This window comes from Misgurnus anguillicaudatus, chromosome 22, assembly GCF_027580225.2.
Source record: "Misgurnus anguillicaudatus chromosome 22, ASM2758022v2, whole genome shotgun sequence".
Lineage (NCBI taxonomy): Eukaryota > Metazoa > Chordata > Actinopteri > Cypriniformes > Cobitidae > Misgurnus > Misgurnus anguillicaudatus.
Genome location: NC_073358.2, coordinates 4084672 through 4105000, shown reverse-complemented (window position 1 = coordinate 4105000; position 20329 = coordinate 4084672). Strand labels below are relative to the sequence as shown.

The window sequence follows — 20329 nt, the reverse complement described above, 5'->3', positions numbered from 1 at the left end:
TGGATACAGGAAAATGATCGACTGTAAGGTTACACATCGCCCTCTCTTTTTACTACAGACAGCTAATGAAAACACTAAACAATGCAAACTTACCAGCGATATATTAACTGACGAGAAATATAAGGATATTTTGTGAATGCAGCCCTTTCCAGCAGGGAGATGGAAGATGCGGTTTTAGCCACAGATTGGTCGGCGCTGGAAGATGGAGCGGACCCGGAAAAACAAAATGAAGAGCGGAACGAACACGCAGGGAAAATGCGGAAAGTCGGAGGCTGTTAGATGTAACAGCGGAATCGAATTATAGTAATGAGAAAAGACATGGCATTTCGTGGAATTAATATTGCTTTTTTGTTTGTTTTATGAAATTTTGTGTATTTTTTACTTTTGTGGAAAATGTGAAAATGAACATTCTTAAAAGTTTTTTCAGTACGCGTTAGTGTTAACTGTCAAAGTTTCCATTATTTTCATTTTTGCTCGCTGATTGCGAAACATCTTCATTGATTCAGCAGTGATGGCGGAGAGAGGTGCACATTTAACAACTGCTGCTACTGCTGAAGATAACAGACCATCAATTTTTGAGGTTTTAGCTCAGGACTCTCTGATGAGTGCTGTCAAACCTGCATTACAACACGCTGTCAAGGTATTTGATCTATTCAATCCTTGTGCGTTTACGACATCATGTGACACATAAATTATTATAATTTTACTGTTATAAAAGATTCACTGACCTAGTAGTCATTTTTCAATGATTGACACTTAACATTTGTGTGATTTGATGTAAATCTTGTTACTGGAGATTAGGGCTGTCAAACGATTAATCACATACAAAATAAAAGTTTGTGTTTGCATATTATATATGTGTGTGTAATGTTTGTAATTATTATGTATATATAAATACACAAACATTCATCTATATATTTTTAAAAAATTACATGTATATTTGTGTATATTTTATATATTTGTTTATATATATAAATTCTTAAATTCATAAATGTATGTTTGTGCATATATATATATATATATGCACGCACACGCACGCACGCACACACGCACACACACACACACACACACACACACACACACACACACACACACACACACACACTCATTTTGGGATGTGGTCCTGTTCAAGACAATCTCCTGAACTCCAAACTGAACGTCAGAATGGGAAAGAAAGGTTTTAAGCATTTTTGAGCGTGGCATGGTTGTTGGTGCCAGACGGGCCGGTCTGAGTATTTCACAATTTGCTCAGTTACTGGGATTTTCACGCACAACCATTTTTAGGGTTTACAAAGAATGGTGTGAAAAGGGAAAAACATCCAGTATGTGTGGGCAAAAATGCCTTGTTGATGCTAGAGGTCAGAGGAGAATGAACCGACTGATTCAAGCTGATAGAAGAGCAACTTTGACTGAAATAACCACTCGTTACAACTGAGGTATGCAGCAAAGCATTTGTGAAGCCACAACACACACAACCTTGAGGCGGATGGGCTACAACAGCAGAAGATCCTGGTGGTGCAATGTTGTGGGAGATGTTTTCTTGGCACACTTTAGGCCCCTTAGTGCCAATTGGGCATCGTTTAAATGCCACGGCCTACCTGAGTATTGTTTCTGACCATGTCCATCCCTTTATGACCACCATGTACCCATCCTCTGATGGCTACTTCCAGCAGGATAATGCACCATGTCACAAAGCTCGAATCATGTCAAATTGGTTTCTTGAACATTACAATGAGTTCACTGTACTAAAATGGCCCTCACAGTCACCAGATCTCAACCCAATAGAGCATCTTTGGGATGTGGTGGAACGGGAGCTTCGTGCCCTGAATGTGCATCCCACAAATCTCCATCAACTGCAAGATGCTATCCTATCAATATGGGCCAACATTTCTAAAGAATGCTTTCAGCACCTTGTTGAATCAAACAGTTCTGAAGACGAAAGGGGGTCAAACACAGTATTAGTATGGTGGTCCTAATAATCAGGTAAATGTATATATATATATTACACACAGTACACACAACAATTATGCACGCACAAACTTTTATTTTGTTTGCGATTAATCGTTTGACAGCCTTAGATTCAACCATTCAATGCATCCACGTGTTACATTCTGCTTTACAGTAATAGAGCAACCCAGATATCAATGCTGTCATTTTTCACAGATCCTCGCCACATCTAACCCTGCTCGCTATGGTGTTCTTTGGAGGAGGTTTGATGAGATTTATGCCATCCTAGATTTGTTGTTGCAGCATCATTTTCTATCCCGCACCAGCGCCTCGTTTTCAGAGAACTTCTATGGTCTAAAGCGCGTAGGAACGGACAGCACACGTCCTGCGCACCTGGGGCTCCTCCGTAAGCAGCACTGGCGCTGTTTGCTCCTGCTGGCCCTCCTGCCTTACCTTCACAGGAAACTGGAAAAAGTTTTTGCTCGACAGAGAGACGAGGACGATTTCTCCATCCGCTTGCCGCAGTCCTTCACGCAGAAGTTGTACAGGGCCTTTCTGGCCGCGTACCCTTATGTGTGCATGGCCTGGGATGGTTGGGTGTTTTGCCAACAGCTTTTGTATGTCTTCGGCAAAGCACGGACACATTCACCACTTTTGTGGCTTGCGGGGGTTAAACTGTCATATCTAACTGCTCATGACATCCGCACCCTAGATCTCAAGCCGTCAGGCCCGACATTTAACCCCAGTCAAAGGTAAGTTTATAAAAAGTGCAAGTAGTGCGTTTTTTAGGAATGGGAGTCTTTATTGAAATATATATGAGTCTAAATAAAACTGTTTGTTTTTCAGCATTGCAGAAAAATGTCAGCGTCTCATCTCTACAGCGGTGGGTGGTGTTGCTGTATCACTTTCAACCAGCCTCTCGATTGGAGTGTTTTTTCTGCAGTTTCTAGAGTGGTGGTATTCATCAGAAAACCAAAGCACTAAGTCTTTGACCTCCCTCCCAACCCCTCCACCACCTCTCCACCTTCATAGCGAGGAAACGTCACAAACACACAACAAAATCTGCCCGCTGTGCAGGAAAGTGCGTACCAACGACACTGCCCTTGCGACTTCAGGTTATGTGTTTTGTTACAAGTGCATATATGTCTATGTCAAAGCCAATCATAGATGTCCCCTTACCGGCTACCCTTCTGAACTGCAACATCTCATTAAAATATACACACCTGATGGATAGACTGGTTTTACATGAGGCACATTTTGAATTTTTTTTCCCCAAATGCCATATTATAAACTAATACAGCAAAGCTCAGTCTCACAGAATTGCGTACCTATAGTCACATAATTTTTTTATTCTTTTTCTGTCACGAATTTCCAGTTTTTTTGTAATCGTATCGCGAATTTCTGTTTGTGTGTCAATTGTCAGGTATTGGTTGCTCAACTGTTTTGTCCTATTTTCTTACCATTGTCGCTTCGGTTTAGGGTTAGATTTACATAAAATGACATATTTACCCAAACCCAACTCTAATCCTAACGGCAGGCGACAATGGTTTAAAATTTAGAAAATATAAAAAAATAAATCAGAAAAAATAGTATAAACCAATACTTAAAGTGACATGCTAACGCAAACACCAAATCTAACCCTAAACCGAAGCGAGAATGGTTTGAGGGTGGGAAGGAGCAGTTGAGTGGCCAATGCGTGATAATGACGCGCAAACAGAAATTCGTGATACGATAACAAAAAATAATAAAAAAATTATGTGACTATAGGTACGTAATTTGGTGAGACTGGGTAGCAGAGTAATTGTGTGATTTTACATTATTTTTGCACATTGTTCAGATAGGCTACACCCATATGGGTGCTCCTTTAAATTTCAGGTAAGAATTAAATGTTTGTGGTATTTGATCAATGTAGTCTACAAATTTTAAAGATACAAATATTTAATTTGGCAGTGAAGAGGAGTATTAAGGCGGTTTACATGGCATGTTTTTGCTTTCCTTTAATTAAAAAAAAAAATTATATATAATGAAAGTAAATCTGAAATTTGATGGTTATGTTTTGCCTCACATACTGTTCTAAAAAATTCTTAATATCTGAATTACTAATGCTCATTTAATGTATCCTAAAATTGGAAATCAAATTTTCTATAAATGTACACACAACTGGAACTTTAAAGGCTACCCAAAATGTGGGGAATGTGACTCTTCATGCCTGGCTTGTAACCGGTTTAAATAATTTCCATGAGTGTTTGATAATCATGTCTATAAATTGATGCAATGGAAATTTTAGGTGAAGTGAAAAAATTGCCTCTCAGATGAAACCTTCAAGACCAGTGGTGTAACTGTGAATTCTTTTAAATGTACTTCAAACAGTATTTGTTTTTAATTGTATTATAATTGTATAAAATTGTATCAAAGCTTCTTGACTTTCATCTCACCACACCATTCAAATTGTAAATTTTTAGATTGGGCAGGTGTAAAGCAACTTTGGACATGTGCATTACAAGATAAACATTTTATTGGTATGTTCCCTGAGAATCAAACTGATATCCCTTTGTAAAGCATTGCACACAGGGTCATTATTAGGCATAGGTGAACTAGGCGGTTACCTATAGCTTCAGAGGGCGCATATACATTTTAACTGCTGCTTAACTCATGAACACTGCAACAAAATATAAACCAAATGTTGTGTGTTTAACACAGAATGGACAGCGAAATAATTTACAAGCATCAGACAGGAGGTGGTATGTGTGATGTGCCCAAAAGTATTGGAGTTTTTAAAGCCACAACCTGCTTTCCTCTGTTTTTAACACATATTTTTAATGATAATTGACGTATACTAATTATGAAGCAATGCACTTGTGATGATTTGCCCTTAAGAAAATAATCCATGATTAAACTATAGTAAAAGTAAATTTGTGGTTACTTACTACAAATAAAACTATGTTCTTACCATAATAACAATGGTATTTTATATGTAGTAAAACTATGGAAATACAAACGGTAATTAATGTGTCTCACAATGGATATGAAACATGAGTTGTGTCTATATGCTAAATATATTAACCCGATTGTGAGGTTTACTTCAGAAATGCTAATGTGATGTGCAGCGGTACAATTTTTCCACAATATGAAATTGTGTTCCTAAAGTAAAGTTGAATGTCGATGTATAACTACAGTAATAATGTTGATTCGGAATAAGTTTGTCGTTCACATAGTATGGGGCTCTTCAATGGGGCCCTTGATTCATAAATTTACCATTTTCAGCACTCAACAACACCATTAACAATTTTTTTTCCTTTTATACAACAAATTTAAATGCTTTGAATTTAATGCATTTTCACTGTAAAAAATTCAGTAGAAATTTGCAGCTGGGTCGCCGGCAACCCACCGCAGATTCAAATGTATGTTACCACCGGCAACATTTTGTTCAAAGCTAAATGAACACCAAACATTTACAAGTCTTTGTACAGAACAAAACTAGAAAAACAGCATCAAGCAAAACATTCTGTGAAACAAAATCTGAAGTAAAAACAGAAAAAGTTTGATGATTTCTGGTTCCCAGAATGCTTTGCATGAGGCTGTTATTGTATAGTTTTCTTCTGTAAAGATAAGACTTGTTAATATTTAAAATTTACTCAACTTTGAACAAACTTTTGCCAGTAAATAAAATAAATTTAAATCTACGGTAACTTACCGGCAACCCAGCTGCAATAACACTGTAATTTCTATGGATTTTTTTACAGTGTGCAATCAGGGCTGTTTCTAGCCATTTTGACACCCGAGGCAAAACTCCTATTGGCACCCCTCAAACAAGTTCAAACACAACAAATTATGTAAAAAAAAAAAAAACGTGACTTATGTAACACCTTTGATTACATGTTGCATATATCATGATTTTTGCATAATGTGTTTGAACTTGTTTGGGGGGGTGCCAACAGGAATTTTGCCTCGGGTGTCAAAATGGCTAAACAGCCCTGATTGCAACAGAGTTACAGAAATTAACCTGTACAGTAAAATTAAAAAAAAAAAAATTCGCCACTTTTAACCTATGCGAAACAGGAACAAGTTATATACACAATGCCTTCCACAGATTAACCCCTAAACCAACTAGACAAATGCAAATAATCTAGCATTAAAAAGGTACTCTGCATTAATGGAAATGCAATTTATACAATAAATATTGACATCCTGAAGAGTGTGTTGCAGATGGTGGAGGGATGTCCTACGTTGAGAAGACATCAGTAAAGTTTTCAAAAACAGTCACATAAGCTGCCTCACAGAAGAAAAGCCTAAAAACATAAGCAGACATTACTTGTTGCAATATTTGTGTACACATTACTTTATTAACATTGACTCAACAACAGCCTGTTCCTTAAGATACCCATCTCCCCAACAAAAACATAGCAGGGCACAGAAGTGATGCACTACTCCCAGACTAAAAATACAGCTCTGGAATTTTCTCAGACCCATGAAGCCCATGGGACCATGTGTTTGGTACTCACCAAAAACCTCCTGAAAGAAAGAAAGACACTCCAAGTTTGTTACTGCTGGCAATTTAATTGTTGGTTTGTAAAATCAAGCAATGCAAAGAAATTAATTTCCTAACTTCGTAGTATTTAATGAATATTCAAGCTCAAGTTTACCATAAACCTGAAACATCAATAGCTCAGAGAGAAGATTAAACTCATTCAGACCTTGGTCAGTGATGCCACAGGGCAACAATACCAAGTCAGTTAAGTTCTCTTACTCATCATTGCTGCAGACATTCTTACCATATCATCATCCTTATTAAAGAAATCAAGTTACAGCAACTTAAGTCAGACACTAATGGAAAGATTGTCCAAAAGCACTGTCAACTCCCATTATTCCATTTGTGCTGACAATTTGAGTTTTAAGCTATAAAATATTTGCTTCATACCTTCATGAATCCTCTTCAGAGCTTTTCTAGCAATACCGTATAAAAGTCTTGTAGAAATTAAAACATTTAATACATTTCCTAAGGCCGGTTACGGAGCAGCAGGATAGCGTTCCTCACTTTGAGACACAGCCTTTTGTAGTTTATCATGAGATTGGCAGCACTCCAGGTGCACCTGTTCCCACTTTATCATCATTAGCCTGTGACACGAGGCAACTACATTTGAATTTGTAATCATACCCTGAGGATCAGTGTGGTAATTGAAAGAATTAAGTAGTGTCAATGAGGTCAGAATTGTTTTTTAACAGGCAGTTCTCAAATGGTTTTAGTGCTTACTCAGTCAGTGTACAGACATGCAACATCATAAAACACAGTCACTGTTAATATTATAAACAAGAGCAGTGTTTCTCAACAGATCAAATTTTGTAGAAAAGTCATGCCGTGATGGGCACAACCATTTCATTTTGCTGATGCTGTATAAATATGTGAAATTAGAAGGTGCATTGTTTACTCAAATTTTCAAAATTTTGTATGCATTATAATATACGAACTTTTGAAATGGATCAAAACCTTTTTTATAAAAGTTATCTTGCCCTGGTCTAGTCTACAATCTGCATCGTATATGAGGAGCTCGGATGCAAAACCCTCTAAGACCTTGTTCATACTGTCAGTCCAAATCCAATTTTGGTGCATATCCGCTTGGAATCCAGTCACATTTAGTAACGTGTAAACGGCCCAAAAACTGCATGAAATACATTTTTTTGAAATCCATTTCAGGCTACAGCCAGAGGTGGTTTGAAATCCATTTCAAATCACATTTCCGGAAATCCATTTCAGTCTGACCGCTCCGAATAGTGCTGTCACAATGATTAAATAATTGTCTCATCGCGATTGTTTGACCTCATCGCCATGAAATCAGATCACCCCAATGATTGCACATCTCTCTAAAAAACACAAGAGGGAGCTGTAGCGCCTGCATAAACGAGACTGTATGGCATTCCTACAATGCGATACATTGCAAAGCCTTTTAATACAGTGGAAAAACAGCATTTAAAGAAATGTTGCAAAACTTTGATAAGCAGTATGAACTATTATCATTAAATAATTACTTTGAAATATGTGTATTAATATTCACTGTTAGGTAAACCTCGCAAAAGATTTAATTTGAATAATCACAACAATGTACAGACGCGATCGTGCAGTGACGCGATACACATCTGGTCCGAACTTTACTTCCGGTTTCAGTTTTTTAAATGGTCTGACTAGTTGCTAAACTAAACTCTTGAACAATACCTTGTCGAAATGTGTTGTTTATTTTGCTTGTTATATAAATAAACAACGTTTAAAGTACTTTGTTGTCATTTATTCTTAGCGGAGTTTACCGGATGTTACGTGTTGACCACGAAATCCGCTTGTTTATGTTGTTACTGCTGAAACCGTCTATAAAAATTATTTCATGAACAATCAAAATGTATGAGAATTAAATGTCAAAGCAATAAAACAGACAATTAATCGTCATAACCGCCAAAGCCATAAAACAGGCAATTAATTATCATATTTGTCACAATTTATTAAGCAAGTAACCATTAGCCAAATGTCATAATCGTGACAGCCCTAGCTCTGAGCACATTTGTGTAGCTTTTTGGTTACGTCGCGCTGTCACGTCCCGTAAACGCAACCCCAGCACGAACTTTGGAACAGTCTGTTTCTGACAAAATTATAGGGGTTTGGGAAAGTCCACATATTGGGGAATATTTCTACAACGTCAGACGTCGAGACAGATTGTCGTGCCATCGCGACGTCATTGCCATAGAAACAGTGCAGATAATCCGGAACACGGCAGAACGTTATACGCACAGATTAGTTGTGATACACAATATGGACAGTGGGTCTGTCAAATCGGATATGCACCAAAAATCGTATATGGACTGACAGTGTGAACAAGGTATTAGTGCTGCGCCTGACGTTTTCCTGTAAATAAGCATTTTTTTATCAGACTCTTAATGGATTCAACAAACTGGTATCTCTGAATGGCCTGAAGCTGGGATTAAGTGTATCTGAAGCTTAAGTATTTGATGAACATATACGTGCCAAGATCACTGTTAATATTATCTCATTTTTGACAGAGGTGGCGTTTAGTGGCGTTTAGCTCCTCTTATATAACCTGTGTCATTCAAATTACAGCAATAATATTGGCAAACCTAAAAAATAGCACTTTTGGGTCATTCTAAAGAAACATCCACTTTTGGTATGTCAAGATGTCTTAAAAATTTATTTATTTTTCTAACATTTAAATTTAGACCACAGTATTAGATTACTCGTTGACTATGAGTACACTGACAGCTTAATGATTTTTTATTTTTTGTGTGCACGTACTTAAAGACTGCATACACAATTTTTTTTGTCACTGGCGTTACCTTACTTCTTTAGAAATATTAAAGGTGTTTATGAAATATTATTTATATTTTTCAGCTTTAAAGCTTAATTCTTAAGTGTAGCAGAATTCACTGCATTTCAATTACCATCATGTCACATGTGAAAGATTTTATTTAATGTGAAAGAAAAAAACACAGTAACACCAGTGACACAACAAATCACCAGTCACTGGTGTTACCCTTGCGGAAGGTAACACCAGTGACAGTAACACCAGTGACAATTTTTTCCAATAAAAAAGGAGGTCATGCCGGTGACTTAAACTAAAAGCTTCATATGAAATCATGAGATAAATGAAGATATCTTATAACTAAAAAGAGACTGTGGACTTACCATGGGCTTCTCTTCATAGATATCCAGGAAAGTGAAAGAAGAAAGTCAAGTGATGTGATTTTTATTTAAAAATAAGAGCTTTTTTGTTAAACGGTAACACCAGTGACACAACTCCAGGGGACCACTACTTTAATAATATATTTTATAAAATTAATTTAGCATTTTGTTTTTTAATGTAATTTACATAATATATCTGATAGTTATGGACACATTATTGTATTTTAAATGGAAGAAAACACTGTTTTTGATCTCAAAATAAAGCATTTTCCCTGTACATGACTGTGGGGACAAGCACTTCTGTGGTGCTTGTAATTCTAATTAATTAATAAAAATCAAACATTCCTACATTGATGGATCAAGAAGGTGTACTTGTTCATAGAACATATTGTTTCATTTTAAAATGTACAAATTTTTAACCCCAAAGTGTTTTTCAAGTGTAATAATTCTGTAAAGGCTATAGGGACAGAAAAATTGACATTTCCCAATAACCCATTTATGTTTTATGCACTGTGTGACATACTTAGTTTGAAATTAAAGGAACAGTATGTAAGAAATTTATATCAATGAATCATAAAATGGCCCTGATATGTCACTAGACATTTAGAAATCATTTTCATTTCAAATACTTATATCACTGACAACAGTGGTCTGGCCAGGATATTGTCATTTAAAAAGTGGAGTTGCAGCCCTCAACTGATGTTTATGTTGTCATTTTGTGTATTGGCCACCAGTTGTGTGATTGCAGTACCAGTTTTAGCCACAAGTTTTGTTATTGCAATACCAGTTTAGGCCACAATCCTACATACTGTTCCTTTAACTTTCATAGTCACTGTCAACTTATCCCCAGCTGCAATCTCAGTGCATGTGCGCCTGCCAATCACAGCTATGAAACCCGACCATACACGTTTCCAGCATGATCAGCAACAAGTTCATTTCACCCAAAGCACAACTGGGTATTGAAATCAGTTTAAGATTCCAATACACATCATAAAGGAAGTTAATATACTACCATTCACCAGAAATGAGAATGGGGTTTTACATACTGGTTTAAAATATGCCATGTTTGACGAGATTATTGTTGGTTGACTCATTTTTAACAAGATTTAAAGGTCACAGACACTTTTAGGGCAAAAAACCATAAAAAATTATAGCAATATACCAAGGTTCCAGCATTTAAGTGCTCTTACCACTAATAATATTAACAAATATTATAAAGTAAACAAAATAGGTTGTGTTTATTTGACATAAATTAACATACAAGTACAGACGAAGTGTGTTATAACATGCTACTCAATAAAACACTTCTAATAATAATAATTCCCCACATAAAGACGCCAGCTTTCACACTACATGTCCATTGCTTATCTACACTGACAGTGTGGCACAATGCATCCGAAATATCAAAAATGACCAAAGTATTTATTTGCACACACGCAACAAGAGCAAAGTGCTTGCAAAAGCCCACAAGCAGAGTACATATGGTCAAAGTTTCCTTATTTGAGCATTTACGCTTTAAAGGTGCAGTTGTAACAGAAGTTGTGCTTCACACAGTTAATTCAATGATATTTGCATTCAAAACAAAGCGTCTGTGGTAAGAGATGAAATAAAAAAGCAAACGTCTGTAAATCTCGCATTGTGAATAGCTACAGCAGATCGAACGGATGAATTGTGAACTATACTACAAGTGCACTTTTAAGTTTGTCAATTATTTAAGGCAGGCAGAAATTGGTGCAACTTCTTGTCCCACTGGAATGTTTTCCTGAATTCGACTCACGATTGTAACTCGGCTCGTAATTTTCCATTTGTTCTTCTCAGTCAAGTTTTTTCTTTGTATTTGTGCCTGTTCTTTACATATTTTGGTGCAAGTAATCTTTGTTCTTACCATTAATGGAGAAAATTTCAGTAGCACACAGGAACAACTTCCCTTGGGTTTTGTGTAAAATATGGACATTTCTTTTGTGCTTGATTATATTATACATGCAGAACCGTCATCAAGACAAAAATACAGCATTACATGTAAGCCTAATGTAAGCGATAGTTGCGTCAAATGCAGCAGCTTTAATATGACAAAATGGAGCCTTTGTGGAAAATATGTGGACAACTCTGCAAAAACATAGACAATCGTAAGTGGTGTGTCATAGCTCATACAGGCATGTTTATTACAAAAGCTAGATTATTTACTCTTATTAGAAACTCTGGCAGTGAGTCTGAACCTTACTGAAAACAAGTTTAACTCATATGGTCTGTGGCACGCTATCGATCCAGGTTTGCATTGCAAAACTCTAAATGAAGACAAAAGCAAGCATTCATATGACATTCATTTTTCTCATTTAAGGCAAAAACATAAAAATGGCACGTCCAAATGACCTACAGCCTAAAGAAATATAAATAAATAGCCCTTTGCTGTTGAAATCTTGTAAACTTTCTCTTTTTTGCTGTAAAGCTTTCTCAGTTATCTTTCCACCAGACGACAAGTCGTGTCCCCTCAGAAGTAAAAAATATGACCCAAAAGTAGTAGATGTGCTCACATCCTGGACATCACACCGCTTGCAAACCTCGCTCGTGTCCATCCAGTTGCACTTTGATCTTGTGCAGTTCCTCGATCTCTTGATGGTGCCGCTCAGTTTTGTGGCGTACCAGTGAGCGATAGAAGTGGATGGTGAACACCACAAAGATCACTCCAACCGGCACCATGATGATGGTGGAGGCCAACGCGGCCTGCCACCCGCTATGCCCTGGCTGGACCACGGGCGTGGTGCAGTTCTGCTTCAGGGCCGCCAGAACCGACGCGGACTGAGCCCCAGAGTCAACCGGTAAGAACTTGATCCAGCAGAGAAGCACCACCTCTGCCAAGAACAGCAGAATTCCCAGGGCGGTGGAAAATCCCCAGGCGAGCTCGATATAGTAGTGCATCCTTTCGTGGGGAGACTCGGAGACGGAGTTGAGATTGTGGATGTTGCTGACCGCTTCGACGTTGGGAAGGATGCAGGTGCTGATGAGGAGAGCGAAGAGGTGGACGGCCACCAGTATTGTGGTACACACGCTGAAAGCAATGAGAAGGAATCGCGGGTAGTTGTACTGCATCTCCAACTGTACCTCGACCATGGCCACCTGGTCAGGAGAACATTGGGAAATGGAAAATGGTTGTTAAAAAAAGAAACAGAAAATATATAGGGTGTAGAGATATTAAGATTTATTTTTAAAGGTTATAAATGAACTTTGGTCTTTTTACGTTTGTTTAATACTTCTTTCTTCAAATCAAGGGTTGTAATTAACTTTAGATCTGGTAAATGTAGTTCATGGATTTGAAAAAAAATGAAAAATTAAGCGTGGATTGTGTAACTTATAGAAGGATCTCTTGACAGAAATGTAATATAATTTACATAACTATATTATCAGTGGTGTTGTATAAAGACTTACATAATAAACTGTATCGTTTTTATCTACATACACCACAGGTCCCCTTAAGCTTTGTTTATAGTCGCGCTTTGGGCCGCAAAGCGTGCGTGCGCGAGGGGCAACCTTCCGATCTCTCTAATGAAGCCAATACGTAAGTGACTTAAACTGCAATTCATCGACTGGCCAAGATGGCGACGGCAGGCAACGCCTACTTTAAGCTTAAAAAACGATCTTCACAAAGCAATGAGTGACGTCACGGACACTACGTCCATATTTTTATGGTCTATGATCTCAACAAACGGACAAGGCGTTTATAGTTGACGTGCTCGCTGTTGCACTATTCTTTGAAACAACAGGGGGCGACGCAAGCAATCGAGTCAAAAACAAACACAAAGAGAAGTCGTTCCTGGTGCTTGTAACATCATAGCTTGATATATAAATATAAGAGCACGAATAAAACGTCAATCTCTTAAATATGTCTTTATTAAACATTATCATTTCATTAAAGTTTTACAAAGTACAGAAATCTCAAGGTTTGCATTTTATTCCTCAACCAGTGGTACATTTACTACAAATATAAGCCAATAATTCTTAATCATATGTAAAGTTTTTACATTAAGACTGTCAGATAAATAGTATATGCATTGCTTTACATGGATTGATCAAAGAGATACGTCACAGATTTGCCTGTTCGGCCAAAATCGCTGATTGCAGAGCCGACCAGTCACAAAAATTGCCTTGCACACCTCCATGCGAAATGAGGTCTTGCACACCCAACGCGCACGACTGCCCACTCCACGTTGACGTCATTTTTTTATTTTTTATTTGCTTATTTACAGAATAAAATAACAAAACAAGTTTTAATCACCCCCACCCAACCCAACTCTCCCTCATTCATTCAAACCACAACCACAATCATCCACCCATTCGTAGTGTTATGATGAAATAAATAAAACGCATCATGCAAACAAAATTGATAACATATAAAAATATATCTCAATAATACTGATTAAACAAAATTATAAACAAAAATGCAATACAATTAGCAAACGTCATTTTTGCCGTTTGCCAAGCTTTACTGTCATGTTTCTACAAAAGCCCTAAATGGACAAACTGCTCTACAGAGCGTGTTTCGTCCCTACGTTGTCTCAGATGACTTAATGTTTGTCCTGTGGCGGCTACCGTATTCGTTTTGAAATTGAGCTGTTGGTTGCATTTCGCAATCTAACCACTAGATGCCGCAAGAATTTGCATATACCACCTGTAAAGGTGCAATATTGGCTTCTTGGAGATAATTTTAGATTTTTTTTCTAACCATATAAAATGCAATAGAAGATGCAATATATCCTTAACCTATAGATGGCAGTAGTATTAAATAGAAATGTTGATGCACACACGCACACCAAAGGTCTTCTCTGGTTCAAAGAAATTTACCCGACCCGAAATGACCCGAATCCCTTTTTACATGAACCTGAGGTGCATAATTAATTTTTTAAGAAAGACACCGACCCGACGGAAACCTGAGAAAATTAGACCCAGGTCCGACGCAACGGCAATTTTTTTAACCCGATTGGACCCGAATGTAACGGAACCTACGGGTGTGCAGTCTGCAGCCCACATGCACCAGTCAGACAGAAAGAAACCCTGATGGCCTCACAACCAATTTGGTCCGCTGCTCTATTTATTTTCACCAAGGTAACCACTAAAATGTGTATATAAAATTGATTAACAGGTCTGCTCAATGAAAATTAACCTACCGCCAGCCACACAACTCGATGCACACACGTGAGTTAGTTCGGCAAAAACACATTAATTTTAAATCACCCAAAACCCAATGCTGCTAATATAACACACAACCCATGTCCGAGGTACATGTGAAACTTTTACATCCGAACCCGCTTGGGTATCGGATCGGACCTCTGGTTTTCGGATTTAAGTGGACCGGTGAGACCTCTAGCTCACACACACTGACCAAGGCAAAGGTAAGAGACCAGCTTTGTGTTTAGTTCTGATGTGCTGCAGCTGTTTTTGAACAGAAATACATTCAGTGTACATTATTTACAGTAAAACTTACCATTGCAAAACCAGACAGTAAGGCAGAGGTTCGACTGGAGGCTTTGAGCTTAGCCCTGCTGAGGTAGAGTTTTCTCCATGAAAGCGCCTGGACCGAGTGGTGGTTGGACGTGACCAGCTCCAGATAGCTGCGGCGAACCCAGTCTCTATAGTCCATTCCACTGCCATCCTGCAGTCTGTCAGGGCATCCAGGAGCTGGAGAGCCCATTGGCACGTTCAGCTCACTGCTCATATTAACTGCGAAAAAAAGCAGATTATGTTTTCGTTAAAGTCAACTAAATTTACCTAAAAGTACAATGGTCTTATCTTTGAGAATAGACCCTTTAACAGCTCACGTGATACTATCACAGCTGCATGTGCATTTTGGCAACAGATATGGTGTTATTCCCCATTGGTTCTAACGTGAAAGTTTGTTATGCATCAAAATGTCAGGTTGTTGCATTTGGTTGCATTAATATAATATACTTATATAATATGTATCTGGCAACTTTATTTTTGGCCATCTGCTAACATCTTCTATCCACTCCACTATAGTACATGGATCTGGTAGCTGTGTTGAAAATGTTAATAAGTCATCTTTTTAAAATAACTTTTCTGTCTGAGTTGCTTCACTGCTGATTCTTGCCATACTTCCGTTGCCAAACTGCGCACGCATACGTTGCCACGTCATCGTGTACAAACAGTAAAAGGGTCTGGGTGATTCTCACGAAACCATTGAAACACCACGGCACTAATGATTTTAGCTTTAAAATGTGTAATATAGTAACATTAAAAAGCATAAGAATTAACACAATACTATGTTCTACCTTGCACAATGTGTGATTTCAACATAAGAATTTATAATTGTAAATTTTATCTCATTTTCTGCTGAAATTCTCATTACCGCAATGTGTCCGGCTGTGTTTGAACATGCGTTATGTTGTAATTTAATCAAATTAACACAAAAATATTAAGTAAAAAAATAAATGGATGTATTGCTAGACTACTTTAGATGACAGAAAAAATATTTACTGAATATTCTTGTATAATAATAATGAAGAAAAATTAGGAAAATGATGTGTCCATGCCTGATGTTCTCATCCTCCGCAACACTTTCTGAGAACAGTTTAAGCACACATACAGAATTTTAATAAAGTTTGATTTTGAGTGACCAAGCACATGGACCAGTTACTTCAAGATGGCTACCAGGTAAGATCATTTTTTTACAGTTAATTTGAAATATTGTCTTGTCAGAATGCTTACACGACATTTTGATTATCATTACCGCAACAGATGCTTATTAAATGTTAATTTAATTAATAGAAGCATAATACTTTGATTTTAAATGCATGTGCAGAATCTCCAAATTATGTTCTTTCAGGTTTGTCATGTCATTTTGAAAATATGTCAGTGTTGATGTTTTCTGACTGTTGCGGTAATGAGATTTTTTGCGACAAATTTTTTAAATTATGTTACAAAAAGTGTTAAATGATAAGTAAAAGTTTTTAAATTAATGTTCCCATTTACTCCAGACTTTGTTTTTCAATGTCTGGTGGGAAAAAAAGTAAATGTAAGCAATTTTTACATTTTCATGCTTTCATGACATTTTTAAAACCAAGTTTTCGTGAGAATCACCCGTCTATAGGAGCATGAAAGTTCGATTTGAATCATTGTTTTCAATTTTTGACATGACCTAGCTCAGATATCAAGGTTACATTTTAAAGGAATGTTCTTTACATTATGTAGGATGATTTAATGTAGAAACAGTAAAATGAAATAATAAAAAAAGACTTTAGCTGGGTTTTCACAGGTAGGGTCACACATTTGAAACTGAAACATACCTTACTGGCTTTGCCTTGCTTTAGGACTGTTTGTCACCACACATATCTAATTAAGAAAGTAACAGTAAGAAGAACAAATGAGTAATTATTTAAAATTTAAACAATGGCAGTGTAATACATTGTCACCTTCAAAACATTACACAATTAAAAATAAGAACAAACATCATTTCATAATAATTACAAGGCCCTATCCAATACCTTAAAACAGTTGTTCTCAAACTTTTTCGGCATGCGCCCCCCTTGTGCCTTTTGTGGCCCCCCCCCAAAGAAAATGTATGACATAAAACATTCTAAAACATAAAATTTGAATTAAACAAAACATTAAATTATACAATGTAGTGCTGTTGGTCTGAGATTTGATTACACAGAATTTATGATATATGATTAATGAATGTATTTTATAAAATGTCATAAAACTGGGGCTCCCCAGCACAATCTTGCAGCCACCCAGAGGGCCACGGCCCCAAGTTTGAGAACCACTGCCTTAAAAACCCACAACATATTTTCATGTAATATTTAAATTAATTCTGTACTTCATTACTTTATATAAGGGCTCAACGCAAATTTTTTTTATACTGGCCTGGTTTTCACTTGACGTGCCTAAATTTTCACTGCCCGCCGCCGCACCAAAAAAAGATTTTAGCGTCACATATAAAATAATAATTCAAAAGTCAAATATAAATTGTATACCTTTACATATTATTCATAATTTGTTAAAGGTGCAGTGTGTAATTTTTAGAAGGATCTCTTGACAGAAATGCAAAATAAAATACATAACTGTATTATCAGGGGTGCAAAAAAACCTTTCATTATGAACCGTTATGTGTTTATTACCTTAGAACGAGACCTTTTTATCTACATACACCGGGGGTCCCCTTACATGGAACTCGCCATTTTCTGCCGCCATTTTTCTACAGAAGCCCTTAACGGACAATTTTTTTTACTAAGTTGTCACCGACGATGACATGTTTGACTGGTGGCAGCTACTGTAGCTTCTCTATGCTTTTCAGAAGCGAGAGGTGAGCTATGGACTAAGCTGTTGGTTGCAATTCGCAACCTCACCACTAGATGCCACTAAAATTTACACACTGCACCTTAAGACAATTGGCGATTTTTTATGTATACTCTAATTCTGAAATTTCACGCAACAGTGTGCACAACAACTAATAAGGTAGGAGAAACCTCATGATGACTTTAAATGTGTCTCGATGGTAACATTGCATAGGAATATATACAAACAAACAGCCACAGGCAAAAAATATAAGTGACTGAGGGCGAAATGTTTACTGACACGAGCGTCTCTTACGTCTCTGGCCCCGGGCCATCAGGCAGTCCTTTATGTTGAGCCCTGTATATATTTTAATTTATATATTTTAAGCAGGTACATAAGATTTCACAAACTGATTGTTACCTACAGACTTCTAATCTGTGGCATCTACTAAAAAATAACAACTCAAACTCTTAATGTAGATTTTTTGGTAGATCTGATATAATTTGTGATTCCCTGAAAACAGACTGCTCATACAGTTTCATCATTATCTTCATAACCATCTGCACCAGACAAGCAAGACTGCTTTCAAATGTACTGTAACATTTCCAAACAACCCGTGTTATTTAGTTTTCTACTATGGCCTAGTTAAAGACATATTTCCGATCCACCCTATATAATATGCACCCCGAATCCATGCAGAAAAAATAGCAAATGTTATTGACAGACACACAGATTGTCTGCATGGGTCCCCCAACCCTTAGAAAAATTAACCATTGTTTTATTATAGTAAAAGTATAGTAACCACATTTTTGGTAGATTGATTGCCATTTGTAATGACAAAAAAATTTAAAATGTAAAAAAATAATAATTGTTTAAATGGATAGTTCACCCAAAAATGAAAATTCTGTCATCATTTACTCACCCTCATGTTGTTACAAACCTGTATACATTTCTTTGTTCTGATGAACACAAAGGAAGATATTTTGATAAATGTTTGTAACCAAACGGTTCGTGGACCCCATTCACTTCCATAGTAGGAAAAATAAAATAAAAAATAATACTATGGAAGTAAATGTTTATTTTTGGGTGAACTATCCCTTTAACTATGGTTCCTTTAGTAAAACGATGGTGTAGTTACTATGGTTTTACTACAAGTGCCATAGTTAAATTATGGTTAATTTTTATAAGGCTGACATGAAAGTTAAAGAACACAAATTGCTTGGTAATTGCATGTTTTTTTTATATGTACCATGGTAATACATTGGGTATAGTAAAATCACCTTGCATAATAATCAATAATCATTCAGTACCACAGTACATGCTGTGGTATCGCTTTGGTAATGATCTGGTGCTTAAATAAAAACTAGTCTGTGTGACATGCAGTACCTTCACATAGCATTTATTATAGTTTTTAACTTCGAAAAGATTATTGTGACTGCTGTGCATCGGCTATTTAAATGGGCATCAAAAGTGCGCCACGTCAGACGCAAAGCGCATCGTCTCATTAAAAGACCCAAATAAAACTCCGCGTCCAGAGCATTTATGCATAGATGTCCACTAGATACGCATTTTTACGACATTGTCGGCTGCTTAACTTGCAAATCAGAGCTAAACCAAATTACCGCAGAGCCACTGATGTTTTTCTCATTAGATTTAAGTTCCCTTCCTGAATATCAGATAGCGCTCCTCTGTCGTTTTAAAGAGACGCATCACAAATCACATATTTATATGCACATAACTGTCAAATGTGATCATAGCACCTACCTTTGCTGCTTTATAATATTTGTCTCCACATCCACAAAAGGGGGAATAAATAAACAGTGGATTTGACTTAAGAGGGGTAGATACGGACTGCCCCGCTGCACGCTCACGTTTCCGCTCACTAGCTAGGCGTGTTGGCTTTATGCTGCGCAGACTGTTTAGTGAAAACATCGAAGTACCGCGAGAGCGATATAAAAGCTGAGCCTTTGAGATGCTCTCGCGATATTTTAATATCATACGCTGAGTAATCTGCGCAAAACAGCACAAAGCCCAACACGCCTTCTTTCTTGCGCTGTAACGGTGTCACGTGATCTTCTTTACGCAAAGAGGGCGTGACCGCTGTCTTAAAAGGATGTTTAAACAAATTTGGGAGTAAACATAATTGAGTTAAAACCTAATGTTAACAAAAACATTCAATAGGGTTTAGTAACAGAAAAGTTTAAACTACAAGAGTCTTTTTTGCTCAGTTTTAAAAAAAACATTTATGTCCTAAAACAAAACAAACAAGGTTACCCAAGAAGCAAAATAATACAACTGCGTGTCTTGCTTTAAGAAAAATTAAACATCAAAGCAAGAAAAAGCTATTTGCCTGTGGGGTAAGAAAAATAATCACATTTAAAACAACAACAACAACGAACGCTTGAGCTAGCAAGTAAA

The 20329-nt window shown here is 37.0% G+C and overlaps 3 protein-coding genes, 1 long non-coding RNA gene and 1 other non-coding gene across 6 annotated transcripts in view; 1 reads left to right on the top strand and 4 right to left on the bottom strand.

Annotated features, from left to right (window-relative positions):
• Positions 1–232, bottom strand: part of ap2b1 (adaptor related protein complex 2 subunit beta 1) — a 56432-nt gene extending 56200 nt beyond the window's left edge. For both annotated transcript variants that reach the window (XM_073861048.1, XM_073861049.1), the window contains exon 1: positions 94–232. The gene's annotated coding sequence lies outside the window, so the exon portion shown is untranslated. The remainder of the gene's footprint in view (positions 1–93) is intronic.
• Positions 233–279: 47 nt separating this feature from the next.
• On the top strand, positions 280–4361 carry pex12 (peroxisomal biogenesis factor 12). The gene is made up of 3 exons (XM_055200471.2): positions 280–640; positions 2164–2699; positions 2794–4361. The coding sequence occupies exons 1-3, from the start codon at positions 512–514 to the stop codon at positions 3179–3181; spliced, it is 1053 nt and encodes a 350-aa protein (XP_055056446.2). The 5' UTR covers positions 280–511; the 3' UTR covers positions 3182–4361.
• A 1736-nt stretch (positions 4362–6097) lies between these two features.
• LOC141358875 (uncharacterized) lies at positions 6098–7386 on the bottom strand. The gene is made up of 2 exons (XR_012365386.1): positions 6866–7386; positions 6098–6459 (listed from the first exon to the last, which is right to left on the bottom strand). It is a non-coding gene; the product is annotated as an uncharacterized lncRNA (long non-coding RNA).
• On the bottom strand, positions 6610–6705 carry LOC129441226 (Z30 small nucleolar RNA). The gene has a single exon (XR_008643403.2). It is a non-coding gene; the product is annotated as a Z30 small nucleolar RNA (small nucleolar RNA).
• A 3450-nt stretch (positions 7387–10836) lies between the features above and the next one.
• Positions 10837–19823, bottom strand: orai2 (ORAI calcium release-activated calcium modulator 2). Its single transcript, XM_055200466.2, has 4 exons — positions 19676–19823; positions 16921–16966; positions 15102–15337; positions 10837–12739 (listed from the first exon to the last, which is right to left on the bottom strand). The coding sequence occupies exons 3-4, from the start codon at positions 15330–15332 to the stop codon at positions 12167–12169; spliced, it is 804 nt and encodes a 267-aa protein (XP_055056441.1). The 5' UTR covers positions 15333–15337; positions 16921–16966; positions 19676–19823; the 3' UTR covers positions 10837–12166.
• Between the last annotated feature and the right edge of the window lie 506 nt (positions 19824–20329).